We start from the raw sequence: 12,900 nt of genomic DNA, 5'->3' as shown, positions 1-12,900 counted from the left end.
TTGGATCATTGATTGGCTTTGTCATTGGTCGACTCGGCTGTCAGTCAAAGGCTGCGGCTTTGGTTCGTTTCAAGGCTGATTTATGGTTCCGCGTTACACCAACGCAGAGCATACCTCGTAGGCTACGCCGTACCCTACGGCGTCGATTTAACGCGGAACCATAATTCAGGCTTTACGCAAAGGGTTTACGCAGAGTGACTAAACTTTATGCAGGCTCAAGGCTGCGGGATTTGTGTCGCAGAGACAGCATTTGTTGGAATACATTTCACTCAGCTGGAAAAATCTGCTCCTTTTTCCTGTAAATAAGCGCGTAAATGGATGTTGAGTCGTGACTGCCGTGCACCGCCTCTCATCATCTCTCCTCATCTCAAGCCGCTGCAGCATCCCCGCCACGGCAGCTCTCTCCTCCGCAGCCATGGGCACCGTCCTCTCCATCTCCCCCGCGACCAAAAAGGCGTCTATAATGGACGCCGAGGTCGCAGCCGGAGACGGACCCAAGAACGACAAGAGCCTGAAGCGGCACTCCATGTTCGTATCTCTGTCGTGGAAGAAGCTGGTGGCGAATTCAGCCAAGAAAAGCGCCAAGAAAGTGACCCCGAACCCGGTGGCGCCCGTCCGCGAGCTGCCGGCCAGCCAGGTTAGTTACTGTAGTTGTTCATATTTATGTCGGTCAATCACAAGGATAAAAATCAACAAACAAGATAACAAACATCCACAGGTTTTTCCCTGGTCAACATTGTGATTATTTTGATCGAAAAGGTCTGGGCTTGAAGCATAAAGCTTATCTTGCCCACCTTTTAACATCATAGAATATGCAAAAAGAACAAATGAAGTATCATGAGGCTACACAAAATAATAATGATAATAATAGTAATAATAATAACAATAGCTGTAATAACTGTAATAATAATAATAATGATAATAATAATAATAATGATAGCTTAAATTAGTGTAATAATAGCAATAATAATAATAATGATAGCTCAGAAAACAGAAACTGAAAAGATGCTAAAGAAACCGACAAAACCAATTTAGGTTGTCATTTCATCTCATGCATGTGTATTCTGTCTATACATCAAATCCTACATACTGTACATATGTTCATACTGGTACACATCCACACACAGGCACATACACACTTACACACATACATGTGTACACTCTTCTTTGTTTGCTAATTCTGCTTCTATATGTCCATTACCTTTGCTTTGAATAATATCTTGTATGCTTTTATTGAGTTTGCTAATTTAAGGTCGTTGTCTATTAATGAGTTCCACAGTTTTACTCCTAAAATGGATATACATCTGCCCTTTGTATGTGTTCTTACTGTTGTTGTCTTAAACATTGCTGTTCCCCTGAGGTCATGTTTGTCATGTTTGTCATGTCATGTCAGGTGGCTCAGCTCAACAACGAAAACACCCGGAAAACGCAGCAGACCGAGGAAAAGAAGCCCAAAGCGCCCATCCCAGTCCCGGTGCCCAAGGTCCCCACGCAAAACAGCGAGATCTCTCTCCAGAACGGGCGGCTCTCCACGGTGCAGAAGCAGCCCAGCAGCTTCTCCCTGGTGTCTCCGCGGCGCGTCGTCATCCAGGCGTCCACCGGGGAGCTGCTGCGCTGCCTGGGGGACTTCATGTGCCGCAGGTGTTACAAGCTGAAGGAGTTGAGCAGCGGAGAGGTGGTGCTCTGGTTCCGAAACATCGACCGGACTCTGTTGATCCAGGGCTGGCAGGACATCGGCTTCATCACGCCGGCCAACGTGGTGTTCGTGTACCTGCTGTGCCAGGACGCGATCACGGATAGTATCGAGAGCTCGAGCGAGCTGCAGGGCGCCTTTCAGACCTGCCTCTACCTGGCATACTCTTACATGGGCAACGAGATCTCCTACCCGCTCAAGCCCTTCATGATCGAGGCCAACAAGGACGTTTTCTGGGAGACCTCGCTGACGATCATCAACAGGATGAGTCCCAAAATGCTCCAGCTGAACGCAGATCCGCACTTTTTCACCGAGGTCTTCCAGGATCTGAAAAACCAACGCGAGTCCAGTGAGTCCAACCTGGACCGCTGAAACCAAAAAAAAAAAAAAGCCAATGAGGGTTTTAAAGATGAATGTAAAAGATGACTGCAAAAATCACTTCAGTGTGATTTTGCACGGAAAGGCCAATGTTTATGGCTTCTCATGCTCAACATGTCTCATAATGTTACACAACTTCTTCAGTATGGCGTTTAGGGTTCAGTATGGGGGGTTTTAAACATGCATGCTTGTTGTAAATATTGTCCTCTTTAGTTCTTAATTCACACAGGGGTTGACTTCGTTGTACAGATCACATTGTAAGAAACTCTCAGATCTCTATTTCACATAAGATTAGCCTATATTCTGGGTAAATGACGATGATGGGAGGTGAAATCCCAGGCAGGACCAGAATAGATGGGAGTCGTGTCAGGAGCTGGAGCTGTCCCAGGTGCTGACCTGGGTGCCATTTCTGCTCGTCTCCCTGCCAGTGAAGAGGAGCTGGGTAGAAGCCAAGCTTGGCTTAATAGGACTACAATCAGCCCGGTACACTTGCAGCACATAAGCCTAAACCTTGTAAGCAGACGGTGTATATTCTGCTTTTTAAACATCTCAGTCAGCTGATAGATTTGCTCTTGATAATGCAACAGACACTGGTTACCTAAGGGAGTAAAACACATAAATCAACATATTTATAGGTACTCCTCTAGAAGTATATAGCATTACTTGAATTCTTTAAAGCTTGACTGGATGTTTTAAAAGCGCCACATAAGGAACCATGCATATCTAATACCTGGAAGGTATCTAAATGTTTTTAGCGTCTCTTGTCTTATAAATACCACCAAATATCAATGAACAGCAATCTGTTTTTGCACTTCTAATGTAATGTTCCTGTACAGTAAGCATGTTGTTGGCTGAAGCTGCAGACGATGGGCAGAGATGTAAATTTTAAAAAGGGAACATCCCCACCCCTGGAATGTACTCAGTTGCACTAAAAAGGGCCAAATATGACCACTAAACAAGGTTATTAACGCAGGGCCTCTTTTATTTATTCGTTTCCTTTTGGCTGCTATGATGCATTGCTTTTCAACACATTAGTGTGTAACTGGAGACTGAATGGAATGTAGGATTTAAAAGATTTGTTTAAATCTTCTCTGTGCCAACTATTAAATGGCCTAAAACTTTATGGTTTACATGTATATATTCCATATTTAAATAATATCTTTATTTTATTTTCTCTTTTGCCTGTTTTGAAGATGACTGTACATGATGTAGTTTGAGCAACACAAAAACAAATAGAGCTTAACAGTTAAATGGCATTTTTTTGCCCTGTTCTGTAGATTTGCTCTTGGCCTCAGTTTAGTGGTGGTTTAAGCTTTTGCTCACTTGCTCAATTCAGGATTTATTAAAATAAAAGATCTGATTACTGAGTGACAGATGACTATCTTTCACATGTGTCATTGCAGTATATATAAGCTAAAACTGATTTGACTTAACTCTGAGACCAAAGGTACGTGGTACACTGCCTGTTGAGTCCTGAGGTCCCTCTGAGAGGTCCTTGTGATGTGTCGTGAATCCGTTGCTTGGAAAGTGAATAATGATGCTGCTATTTTGCACAGCTGTGAACAAACTTTCAATGTTTTTGCACAGTGATTTGGCATAATGGTGATGTACCAGTGTTTCCTGTCAGGCGCTGGGCTGTTTGCCATTAAGTCTGCAGTTATTGTCACCAGCTCTCACTTTGGATTGATCATCTGTGAATTTTATCTTTTGTACAGTCCATTTCTTCTATATTGTCATGTGGAAAGTGATATGTAGGTGTGTGTTGTCTGCAGTGTTGCACCACCGATGCATTCACTCTTTCCACGTGTTTGACAAAAAGATACAGTACAGTAAATGTTTATGGTAACAATAATGAAATAAATGCAAACCTATGTAGAATCTCCTGCCTCTCATTAATTGCTTTATTCACTTGTATAGTTTCAACGTTTATGTAAGCAATGTTAATGTTCATGCAAATGGTTATAGTCTGCATTAGCCATACCTTGAAGTTTGGTAAAGGAACTTGAATGCTTTCTTATCCATGCACAAAACACACTAATCCTTGATTCACAACCAACCCCCCTGAGACCCGGTTATGCAAGAGCAATAAGTCCATGTCGAATATGCCTACTGTTCAGGATGGACCGATGTAGGTTGCTATGAGACTGAAATTCATGAAAGGTAATTGGTTGCCATGAAACTAGAACCCATCACATAATCGTATTATTACACTCAAAACATCTTTTCTATGTATAAAAACTGAAGTTTGATGGTGTAGAAGCAGTCTGCTATATCTGTAAATCTTTTCCCAAATGGTTGACTGACATTTCAGAATGTGTTGCTCTAGACTGCAGCTTTATAGGTTGAGGACATGAAAGTCTGCTGACACACATAAAGGATATTTTTGGTGCCCCTTCTTTGCGTCCTGGCTGCTCCATTTCAGGCCAAATAGAAAGATCGGGATGCAAACAACCTAACATTAAGGAAAGGAAAAGGGTATCCTTACCGTTTAGTGTTCACGCTAACATCTGCTGCAAGTTACTCTCAGTATTTGGTTCCCTGCAAATTGTTCTGTTCTTGCCTAGATTTAAAATAATAGATGAAGCAAAATTAGTTTATTTATCCATCCATTATCTATCGCTGTTTATTCTTATTTAGGGGCACAGAGATCTGCTGGAGCCTATCCAAGCTTTCTTTGTGCAAGAGATAGTTGTACTCCCTAAACAGGTTTCATGTGTCAGGCATTAAAAGATTGAACACCATTATCCACTTTATGAGTTTATGTTCTTGTTCCTTGGTCTTCATTTTTTCATTGGACTCAGACTTAGACATTATTTCTTACATTTTAGTGTATTTCACTTGATCACTGTAGCAAGTCTGTCATTTTTGTTATTATCATTATTTTATTGTATTTGTACCAGATCTAAACTGGAAAAAAGATTTAATGTCAAGTAAAAATGTCTTGCTGCATGAGACCAGACAAGTGCACTAGCATCCAGTACATTTAACCTTGAATTAAGTTTTATTTTATTTATTTATTTTTTTGTATTTTAGTTAGTGTCCTTTGCCGTGTTCAACAATGTCCAGATGAGAGAATACATCAAATAATAAAAAAGCTGCATAAATGCACTTGATTTGGTGACTAAATTGATTTTCAGCAGCTTCTCCGTTTATTTTAAATCTGGGATGCATTGAAGATTTACCAGATGACAGAATGGGTTTGCAATAATGAGGATTTCCTCTTGGTTTTATGAATAAGCCACGTGGGCTGGAGAGCTCCTACATGTGATTGGTTAGAATCTGCTGCAGTCTCAGAACTGTCTGTGGCTCTGCCTCTCTCATCTCACAGGGACACACAGTCTCTATTTACAGAGCAAAAACTGACAAAGGAAGACATAAAATAAGATCAAACAGGCACTCTGACAGCAAAAGGACCAGGAGTGGAACTGAATCTTGAAGACTGGAAAAAATAAAAGAAGAAGAGATTAAAAGGGGGGGGGAGCAGGAGAGAAATTAGACAGACTGGTTTCTATTAAATTCAGATCCTGTCTAATTTCAGTCTGCTGTTCATAAAGAGCTACGTTAAACACATTGTCCCATTATCTTGGAATTGAAATATCAGTCAAAAACAGGACTGAGATTTTCTGTCATTAAACATTTTCTCTGGAAATGAAATTGTGCTTGCTGCTACATCTAAAACAGAAAACTGGGTGATATCTACTCTGTTTAAACTTTTTCTGATCCACAAGGTCAAACATTTGAGGGAAAATAACTAAATCCCGTCTGAATCCTGGAACAGCATTATGTAACCCAGATAAGCGCCTCTAGCCACAGAGCTGTGAATGAGCCTTCTTTTTGTTGTGAAGCCTCAGCCCAGGTCTCCCGCATATCTGTCTGCCAGCTCTCTGCATTCCTCTCCACTGCGTCTCTATAGTAACGGCTAGGTAAGTGAATGAGAGCTGGGCAAAGTGAGCCATGTAAGGCTGCACTGCTCAACAGATGCACACTCCTGCAATCAATAGAGGACATATGGTGCAAAAGAATGTTGATGCAAGCACAACTAATCCATGTGCGACCATTTCTAATATTTCTTTGGTTTCTTTGCTGTAGTTATTTGTATGGATATATAACAAAGTACAATACTTGAATATACATTTAAGGCACCATTTAATGTTTAATTAACTTGTTTTTCTGCCACTTTTCTGACGTTATTCATTTCAAGAGCACAATTACATTTTTCTCTTAAGTACTGTCTGTGTTCAGTTCAATCACTATTATTGTTAAACACACTGTTCAATTCAGTTCAATTCAATTTTATTTCTAAAATAAGAGAGAACTGTGTCTCTTACAATACATAGTTGTCTGTAGGTGATTTCCGGAGACCCAGAACATGACCCCCGAGAAGTTATTACATAAACAATGGCAGGTTAAAACTCCCCTAGCGAGACAAAGTCCTGTAGCCAAACAGTTGCAAGGAAAAACTCCCCTTTAGGAGGGAAAACACATTGAGGACCTGGCTCACAAGTGGGAACCCTCCTGCCAAAAGCCAGTTGGGTAGAGCAGGAAAAGGGAGATCAGAAAGAGCGACTATAGAACAGAGAGGGGAGAGACACAGATACAGTATATTGTACAAAAGACAAGGTTTATTAGTGGTCATTATCTGTTAGCAGGAGAACTAAGAGTTCTATGTACATATTACTGATACGTGGTTAGTTGATGGACTACAGAGACGACTATATCAACAGATGTAGACATCAAAGACTGAGGTAGTCAGAGGGTAGGACTGCAGGTCAGGATGTTAGTAGATAATCTATATATTTAGATCAGGGGTCGGCAACCCAAAATGTTGAAAGAGCCATATTGGACCAAAACACAAAAAACAATTATGTCTGGAGCCGCAAAAAATGAAAAGTCTTGTATAAGCCTTACAATGAAGAAAAATGGTGAAAGGTGAAATGTCGAGAAAAAAGTTGAAATGTCGAGAAAAAAGTCAAAATTCCGAGAAAAAAGTTGAAATGTCGAGGAAATAGTAAATATTTCGAGAAAAAAGTCGAAATGTTGAGAAAAAATTCGAAATGTCGAGAAAAAAGTCGAAATGTTGAGAAAAAAGTCAAAATTTCGAGAAAAAAGTTGAAATGTCGAGATTAAAAAGGAAAGGAAAAGGAAAGAAAAAAAGAGAAAAAAAGGAAAAAAAGAAAAAAAAAGAAGAAAAAAAAAGGGTCAAACATTTTTGAAAAAGCTCCAGGAGCCACTAGGGCGGCGCTAAAGAGCCGCATGCGGCTCTAGAGCCGCGGGTTGCCGACCCCTGATCTAGATGGAGGTAAACACTAGTGGTCAGAGCGTGGGACTTCAGGTCAGGATGTTAGTAGATAATCTATATATATATATATATCTAGATGGAGGTAAACACTAGTGGTCAGAGCGTGGGACTTCAGGTCAGCATGCAGCTCTGGAAGCTCTGGCCTGCAAACCTGTGCAGAAGAGAAAGAGGGGCCAGTCCAGTACAACAAGCTACAAGAACAAATATGCCAGATACTTCTAATAAGTAACTGTGGATTGAGCTGAAGAAAGGAAAGAGAAGAGGAGGAGAGAAAAAGGGTGAGGGGCACCGCTCAGTGGATCATGTTGGTGTCCCCTGCAGCGTAGGCCTATTAGGAACATAAAGTACTATTTGGTCTTTGTTTTGGACTTTATATGCAAGTCATACAAATTTGAATTAGATTCTAAATTTGAACCTAACACTGGAGAGACAAGGTATCCCTTGTTGACTCCTGTCCTGTCTTACAAACCTGATTAATATGCTGTTTAAACGACAAATCCTGATTGAAAATAACACCAAGGTTTTACACAGTTGTACTGGAGGCCAACGCAACACCATCTAATCCCTTCCTAAGGTGTTTGGGACCAGAAATAATAACCTTGGTTTTAACAGAATTTAGAAGCAAAAAGTTTGTGGACATCCAGGCCCTGACAGTTCTGTTTCATCTGGCTTCATAGACAAATACAGCTGTGTATCATCAGCATAGTAATGAAAATTGATGCAGTGGTTCTGGATTATACTTCCCAAGGTCTGCATGTATAAACTGAACCAGATGGCTTTAGTACTGAACCCTGCAGGACACCGTAGCAGATCCTCATCTGTTATGAAGAAACCTCATGAACATGAACAAACTGGAATCTGTCAGATAGAGCTGATTCAAAACAACCTAGAGCTGTCCCTTTAATCCCAACAACATGCTATAACCTGTGCAGTAAAATGTTGTGATCTACAGTGTCAAAAGCAGCACCGAGGTCAAGTAGAACTAGTATTGGCACTTATTTATTGTCTGAGACCCTCTTTAAGAGGCTTAAAACATTGTCGCTATATTCAGCAAGTTTTCAGATCCCTTAAACAACTTTTTTTTCTGCTTGTTTGTTTGTTTCCAAAAAGCGACTAGTAGCAAATCTAGCAATTCTTTCAGGTTTTATTGAAGACTTTTGGAGACTCAAACATGAAAGCATGTATCACTCTTCACAGCGAGCAGCAGCGGGTCCTGCTGTGGAAAGGGATTCTTGGGCTTGGTGAGATTGCCATTTTATCCAGGTGGTTGGTAACTTCTCTCAATAAGTCTGCCATGCTTTTATTCTCAGACAGTTTACAGCAGTCAAATCTGAAACATCCAGTGAAAGTCCAAGTCTGCCAACAATGTTGTTGTGTTCTTCCTCTTTGTTTATGTTTTATCATTTTTGTGTTTTCTTCCAGCGTTCCCGTCCCTTATGGGGGATCTCCTGAAGTTCTCGAATGGCCAAACCCACATAGAAAACCACGCCCCTTTATTTGAATATGAGAAACTGAAATAAAAAGAGCCCTGAAATTAAAGTGGCAATGCAAAATGAAATATATAAATATACCATTATGAAATAAAAGTGCCTTGAAACAAATAAATATACCATTGTGAAATAAACATCATGGGATAAATTAATATGCCATTATGAAATAAATTGTCATAAAATAAATAAATTAATTAATAATAAATAATAGGTTTTTATTTATATTTATTTATTTTGAGACGCAGCAGAGAAGCATGTAAGACTGCAGCTCTGCATCCTGGCCTTGACCCTGGATTGTCAGGAAGCGTCTAATAAAATCAACAACATTTCTAGAAATAAGAGCTGCAACATCACAAGTGGGATGAATGCCCTCTCTCTTAACAGACCCGGCTTTCCCCAGACATCTTCCAACTGTTATAATAAAGGCCAAATTGTTTTCTGAACTCCACCGAGACAGCCGGCAACAAAGCGATGACTCTATCATCACTGGTCAGATTGGGAAGGGGACCAGAGAAATCTAAGAAGTCCGACACTACATTCCTTTTGTTAAATATACAATCTATGTTTCTGTATTAGTGTATGAGTATTGAACCAGCAACTGTACCAACTGTAGATGCTCAAGGACAGACTTTTCCAACCCTCGTCCCAATTACTATCTGCTCTCTGAGGAGCAGTTATTCAGAGGATCTCCACTTTGTCAACATATGTAGAAGGGGTTTAGATATTTTTCTTTCTACTGTGTATTGTATTGAACAATACAGGAAATGTATTTTATTTATTAATTTTCGAACAAACTTCACAAGTATTTGACGGCACATGCAGATGCTGCAAAGTGATGAACTCCAGAAATTTGGTTGTGAGAGTTGTTTTTTTAAAGCCAATGTAGACAAAAAAAAAAAAAATGTAGAGCCTGTTTTACAAACATGAACTAGTGAGGAAGCCTAGGACAACAAGACTCCCCATGGCTGCAGCCAGGAAGTTCTCTTCAATGGCCATCTGAGTAGGAACCTTTTTAAGACGCAAAAGAAGCATTGGAGAAAGTTGGTGCAGCAGAACAGTTTTCCTTCTGTTTGCTTTATAAAGTGCTCTTGGGAAAGCTGCTATATTGGTAGCTGCATGTGTTGTTCTGTAAATGAAGAACTATTCCACTGTTTCTATTTATCATTCTTGCCACAAACTGTCTCTCTTCAAGTGCACATTAGTGTCTGTAGTCAAGCTGTGCAACTCTTTGAAATTTAGATAGTTCTTGACGCCACATGTACACTTACTTACAGCGTTAAAAGAGAGTTCCAAGTCTTGCATCCTTTGTAAATTGCAAATGTGCACTCACACTGCAAATAAAAGAAGCCCTGTACCCCAGTTTAAATTATCTCTGTTTACAGTAAAGTTTATTAAGAATCACCCTTGAAAAAAGTGCATTGTAAAATATAAAAATAAACATTTTTATAACTTTGCATTAGGTTCCTCTTTATTTTATAAACTGTCCTTATTTTTTAAATATGATATGTAACAACTCATTGCTTGTTTTTTACTTTTTATATCATGCAAAATAACATTTAATTTATTATATAAAACAAAACAAAAGTAGCATAAACTACAAATGGTAATAAAGTAAATGTGCCTTAAAACTGCTCTTTAGTAAAAGAGTAATAGTAACATAATCACTGATTATAGAGTATATTACAGGGTACATTTTACAGCAAAGGTACTGTTTAACATTTGAAAATGTTTGCTAATTAAAAACTATTCAGTCAAGATTATATGACATATCACTTTTAGGCATTTGGGTGTTTTACTGAAACAAGAGGAGCTAAATATTTCATCCACCACTAATGTAAGAGACTTGGAGAATTGCTGAAACACAAAGAAAGGCAAACTTAATGGCAACTCACTGTCAACTTGTCACACTGTCAAATTTTTATACGCATGTAGTCCATTTGTGGGGATTTGTTTACATCATTCCACCTTGTAATGGGATTCAGTCCTATTTGTTATCTTCCTGTGTTCAATGGAAAAAAACACCCAATCTGGATGAAGTCCTGTAACACCCTCAGGGATTATGTCTATTCTGCTGTCCTCTTGCTACATAACTGCCTGCTAATCTCTCTTTAACTAGATTACTCCGGTGCTGAGTTATAGTGAGAGATACCGTGTCGCCATGATTACTTAGCAGACGAATCAAGCAGAGAAAATGAACAGAATCACAGTCTGAATTCACCTAATTGCTCTGGTCATTTAGGAGTGATTTGCACTGTTCGTGTCCATCATTCATCAGTCATGAAGTTTCTATCGGACACTTTTTATATACAAAAGTCTCATATATCATGTAATACTACTTCTTCCTTCAACAAATGCCTACATATTTTAGGTAAACGATTTCAGACTGCATGAATCATCATGATAATTTACCTATCGTAGTTTATCTAACAGTCAGACTCCAAAGACTCCAACAAGATTTTATCCTATATTAAAAAATAAACCTTTCAATTAGGGTATTACTGCTTTTATGCACTCAAGTTGTAATAGTCTGCTTACCAGAATATGGACAATTTAAATTTTATTTGGTTATGTTAAGATAAACTCTTTACAGGGAAATTTGCAGATTCCATCTTCCAAATCTCTATTACAGCCCATCGTTTTAACATTTAATGCTTAAAACCCAAGATTATTTTCAGTAAGATAATTAAATTCCTCTTAAAGAGTTTTATACAAAATGTACATCAGTGGCTTTAGGGCCCCTGAAAAAAGGTTACAAATACAGTACATTGATCTGTTTTGTTCCTCTTTCTTGCTGCCTGTGTGGTTTCTCATCTCTTATATTAATGAATCTCTCTCTCTTCATCTTCCTACTCTTTCTCTCACCTTCTTTTTCTCAAGTCAATTTTAGAACTACGTAGGTGTTTTACTCTAAATTTGTCAAGCCTTCATTATCCATGTCTCTGACTGGGAGAATGAGTCACGGCTGTGACACGTCACATGAACAAACACAAGGTCCCCCAACTGCCTTAAATAAAGAACAAAGTTTTATTTATTTTCATTTCTGTGTCAATACTCTCCTTTATTTTATTTTTTTTAAATTTTTTACAGGATTCAGCTTACTATTGACTAGATGAGCCAAAAGCTCAGGTAACATTCTGTTCCCAGATGCTGCAGGACAGACCCCGAATGACCAGATTTCTTCCAGCACAAGGAGGACCTGCTATATATTAAGTTGTAATGTTATGACTGTTTAGTGTATGCATTAGTGTGATGTATATCCCTTCAAAATAAAGCTGAAGATGAATTAAATCCTTAAGAATAGCGATTGCACTTTAATTTCTTTTTTGTTTATGGTGAAGGAAATCAAATCCAAACCTCTTTAGCTGCAAAATAATCATGTGCTCTTGGACCCTCTAAATGCTGCAGGAGTCTCAGTGTCCCAACAAGCAGTTCTTTGACTGCGTTGGTTACTTTTTAATCTGCTACCATCAACAGTAGAGTACTGTTGATCTACATTAGCACATGGACCTTAGATGTAAGATGTTCCTAAGATGTTCTTCAGCCAGTGACAGGTGTCATAAATGTCTGAATGTCATAAATGTCTGAAATGTTAACATATACTGTATAAGATACACTGGCTATTTAACTTAAAGAAAGTTTATGCATGTCTTTGTGGAAAACACTGATAAGACTTGTGAGGGGGAAAAAAATCCATGTTAAAATGAACCACAAATATAACAGAAAATGGAAAACTTAAAAGGGTGTTAAAACTCTGCGTGTGAACTTTAAGAGCTGGTAATTAATAAAAAGCTACATCTATACAGATATTGCGTTTCTGTTCCCTCTCAGCTCTCTTCCTCCTTTATGTGCTTACTTCTCCCTCCTCGGTCTTCTGGATTCACATGGTTAATCCTGTGGCTTTGCAAAAAAACACCCACCTAGTTTGTTATGCAAGAGAGAGAGGATGAGGATGAGCAACAATAGATGCCGCAGATTAGTGGCACAACAGTTGACGGTGAGGACAGTGAGGATGGCAACATTGTGGACATGCCTAAATAATA

General features: G+C 39.1%; 1 protein-coding gene across 1 annotated transcript; it reads left to right on the top strand.

Annotated features, from left to right (window-relative positions):
• Nucleotides 1-221: 221 nt before the first annotated feature.
• On the top strand, nucleotides 222-4,911 carry cdk5r2b (cyclin dependent kinase 5, regulatory subunit 2b (p39)). Its single transcript, XM_061723979.1, has 2 exons — nucleotides 222-637; nucleotides 1,394-4,911. Exons 1-2 carry the CDS (start codon nucleotides 416-418, stop codon nucleotides 2,063-2,065), a joined length of 894 nt encoding a protein of 297 aa, XP_061579963.1. The 5' UTR covers nucleotides 222-415; the 3' UTR covers nucleotides 2,066-4,911.
• The last annotated feature ends 7,989 nt before the right edge of the window (nucleotides 4,912-12,900 follow it).

The sequence above is a fragment of the Cololabis saira genome, chromosome 6, assembly GCF_033807715.1.
Source record: "Cololabis saira isolate AMF1-May2022 chromosome 6, fColSai1.1, whole genome shotgun sequence".
NCBI lineage: Eukaryota > Metazoa > Chordata > Actinopteri > Beloniformes > Belonidae > Cololabis > Cololabis saira.
This window is presented reverse-complemented; position numbering and strand designations above follow the sequence as displayed.

Coding starts and splice junctions, on each gene's coding strand:
- cdk5r2b (XM_061723979.1), top strand. CDS start 416: ATGGGCACCGTCCTCTCCATCTCCCCCGCGACCAAAAAGGCGTCTATA. Junction 638..1,393: donor GCGAGCTGCCGGCCAGCCAG/GTTAGTTACTGT, acceptor ATGTCATGTCAG/GTGGCTCAGCTCAACAACGA.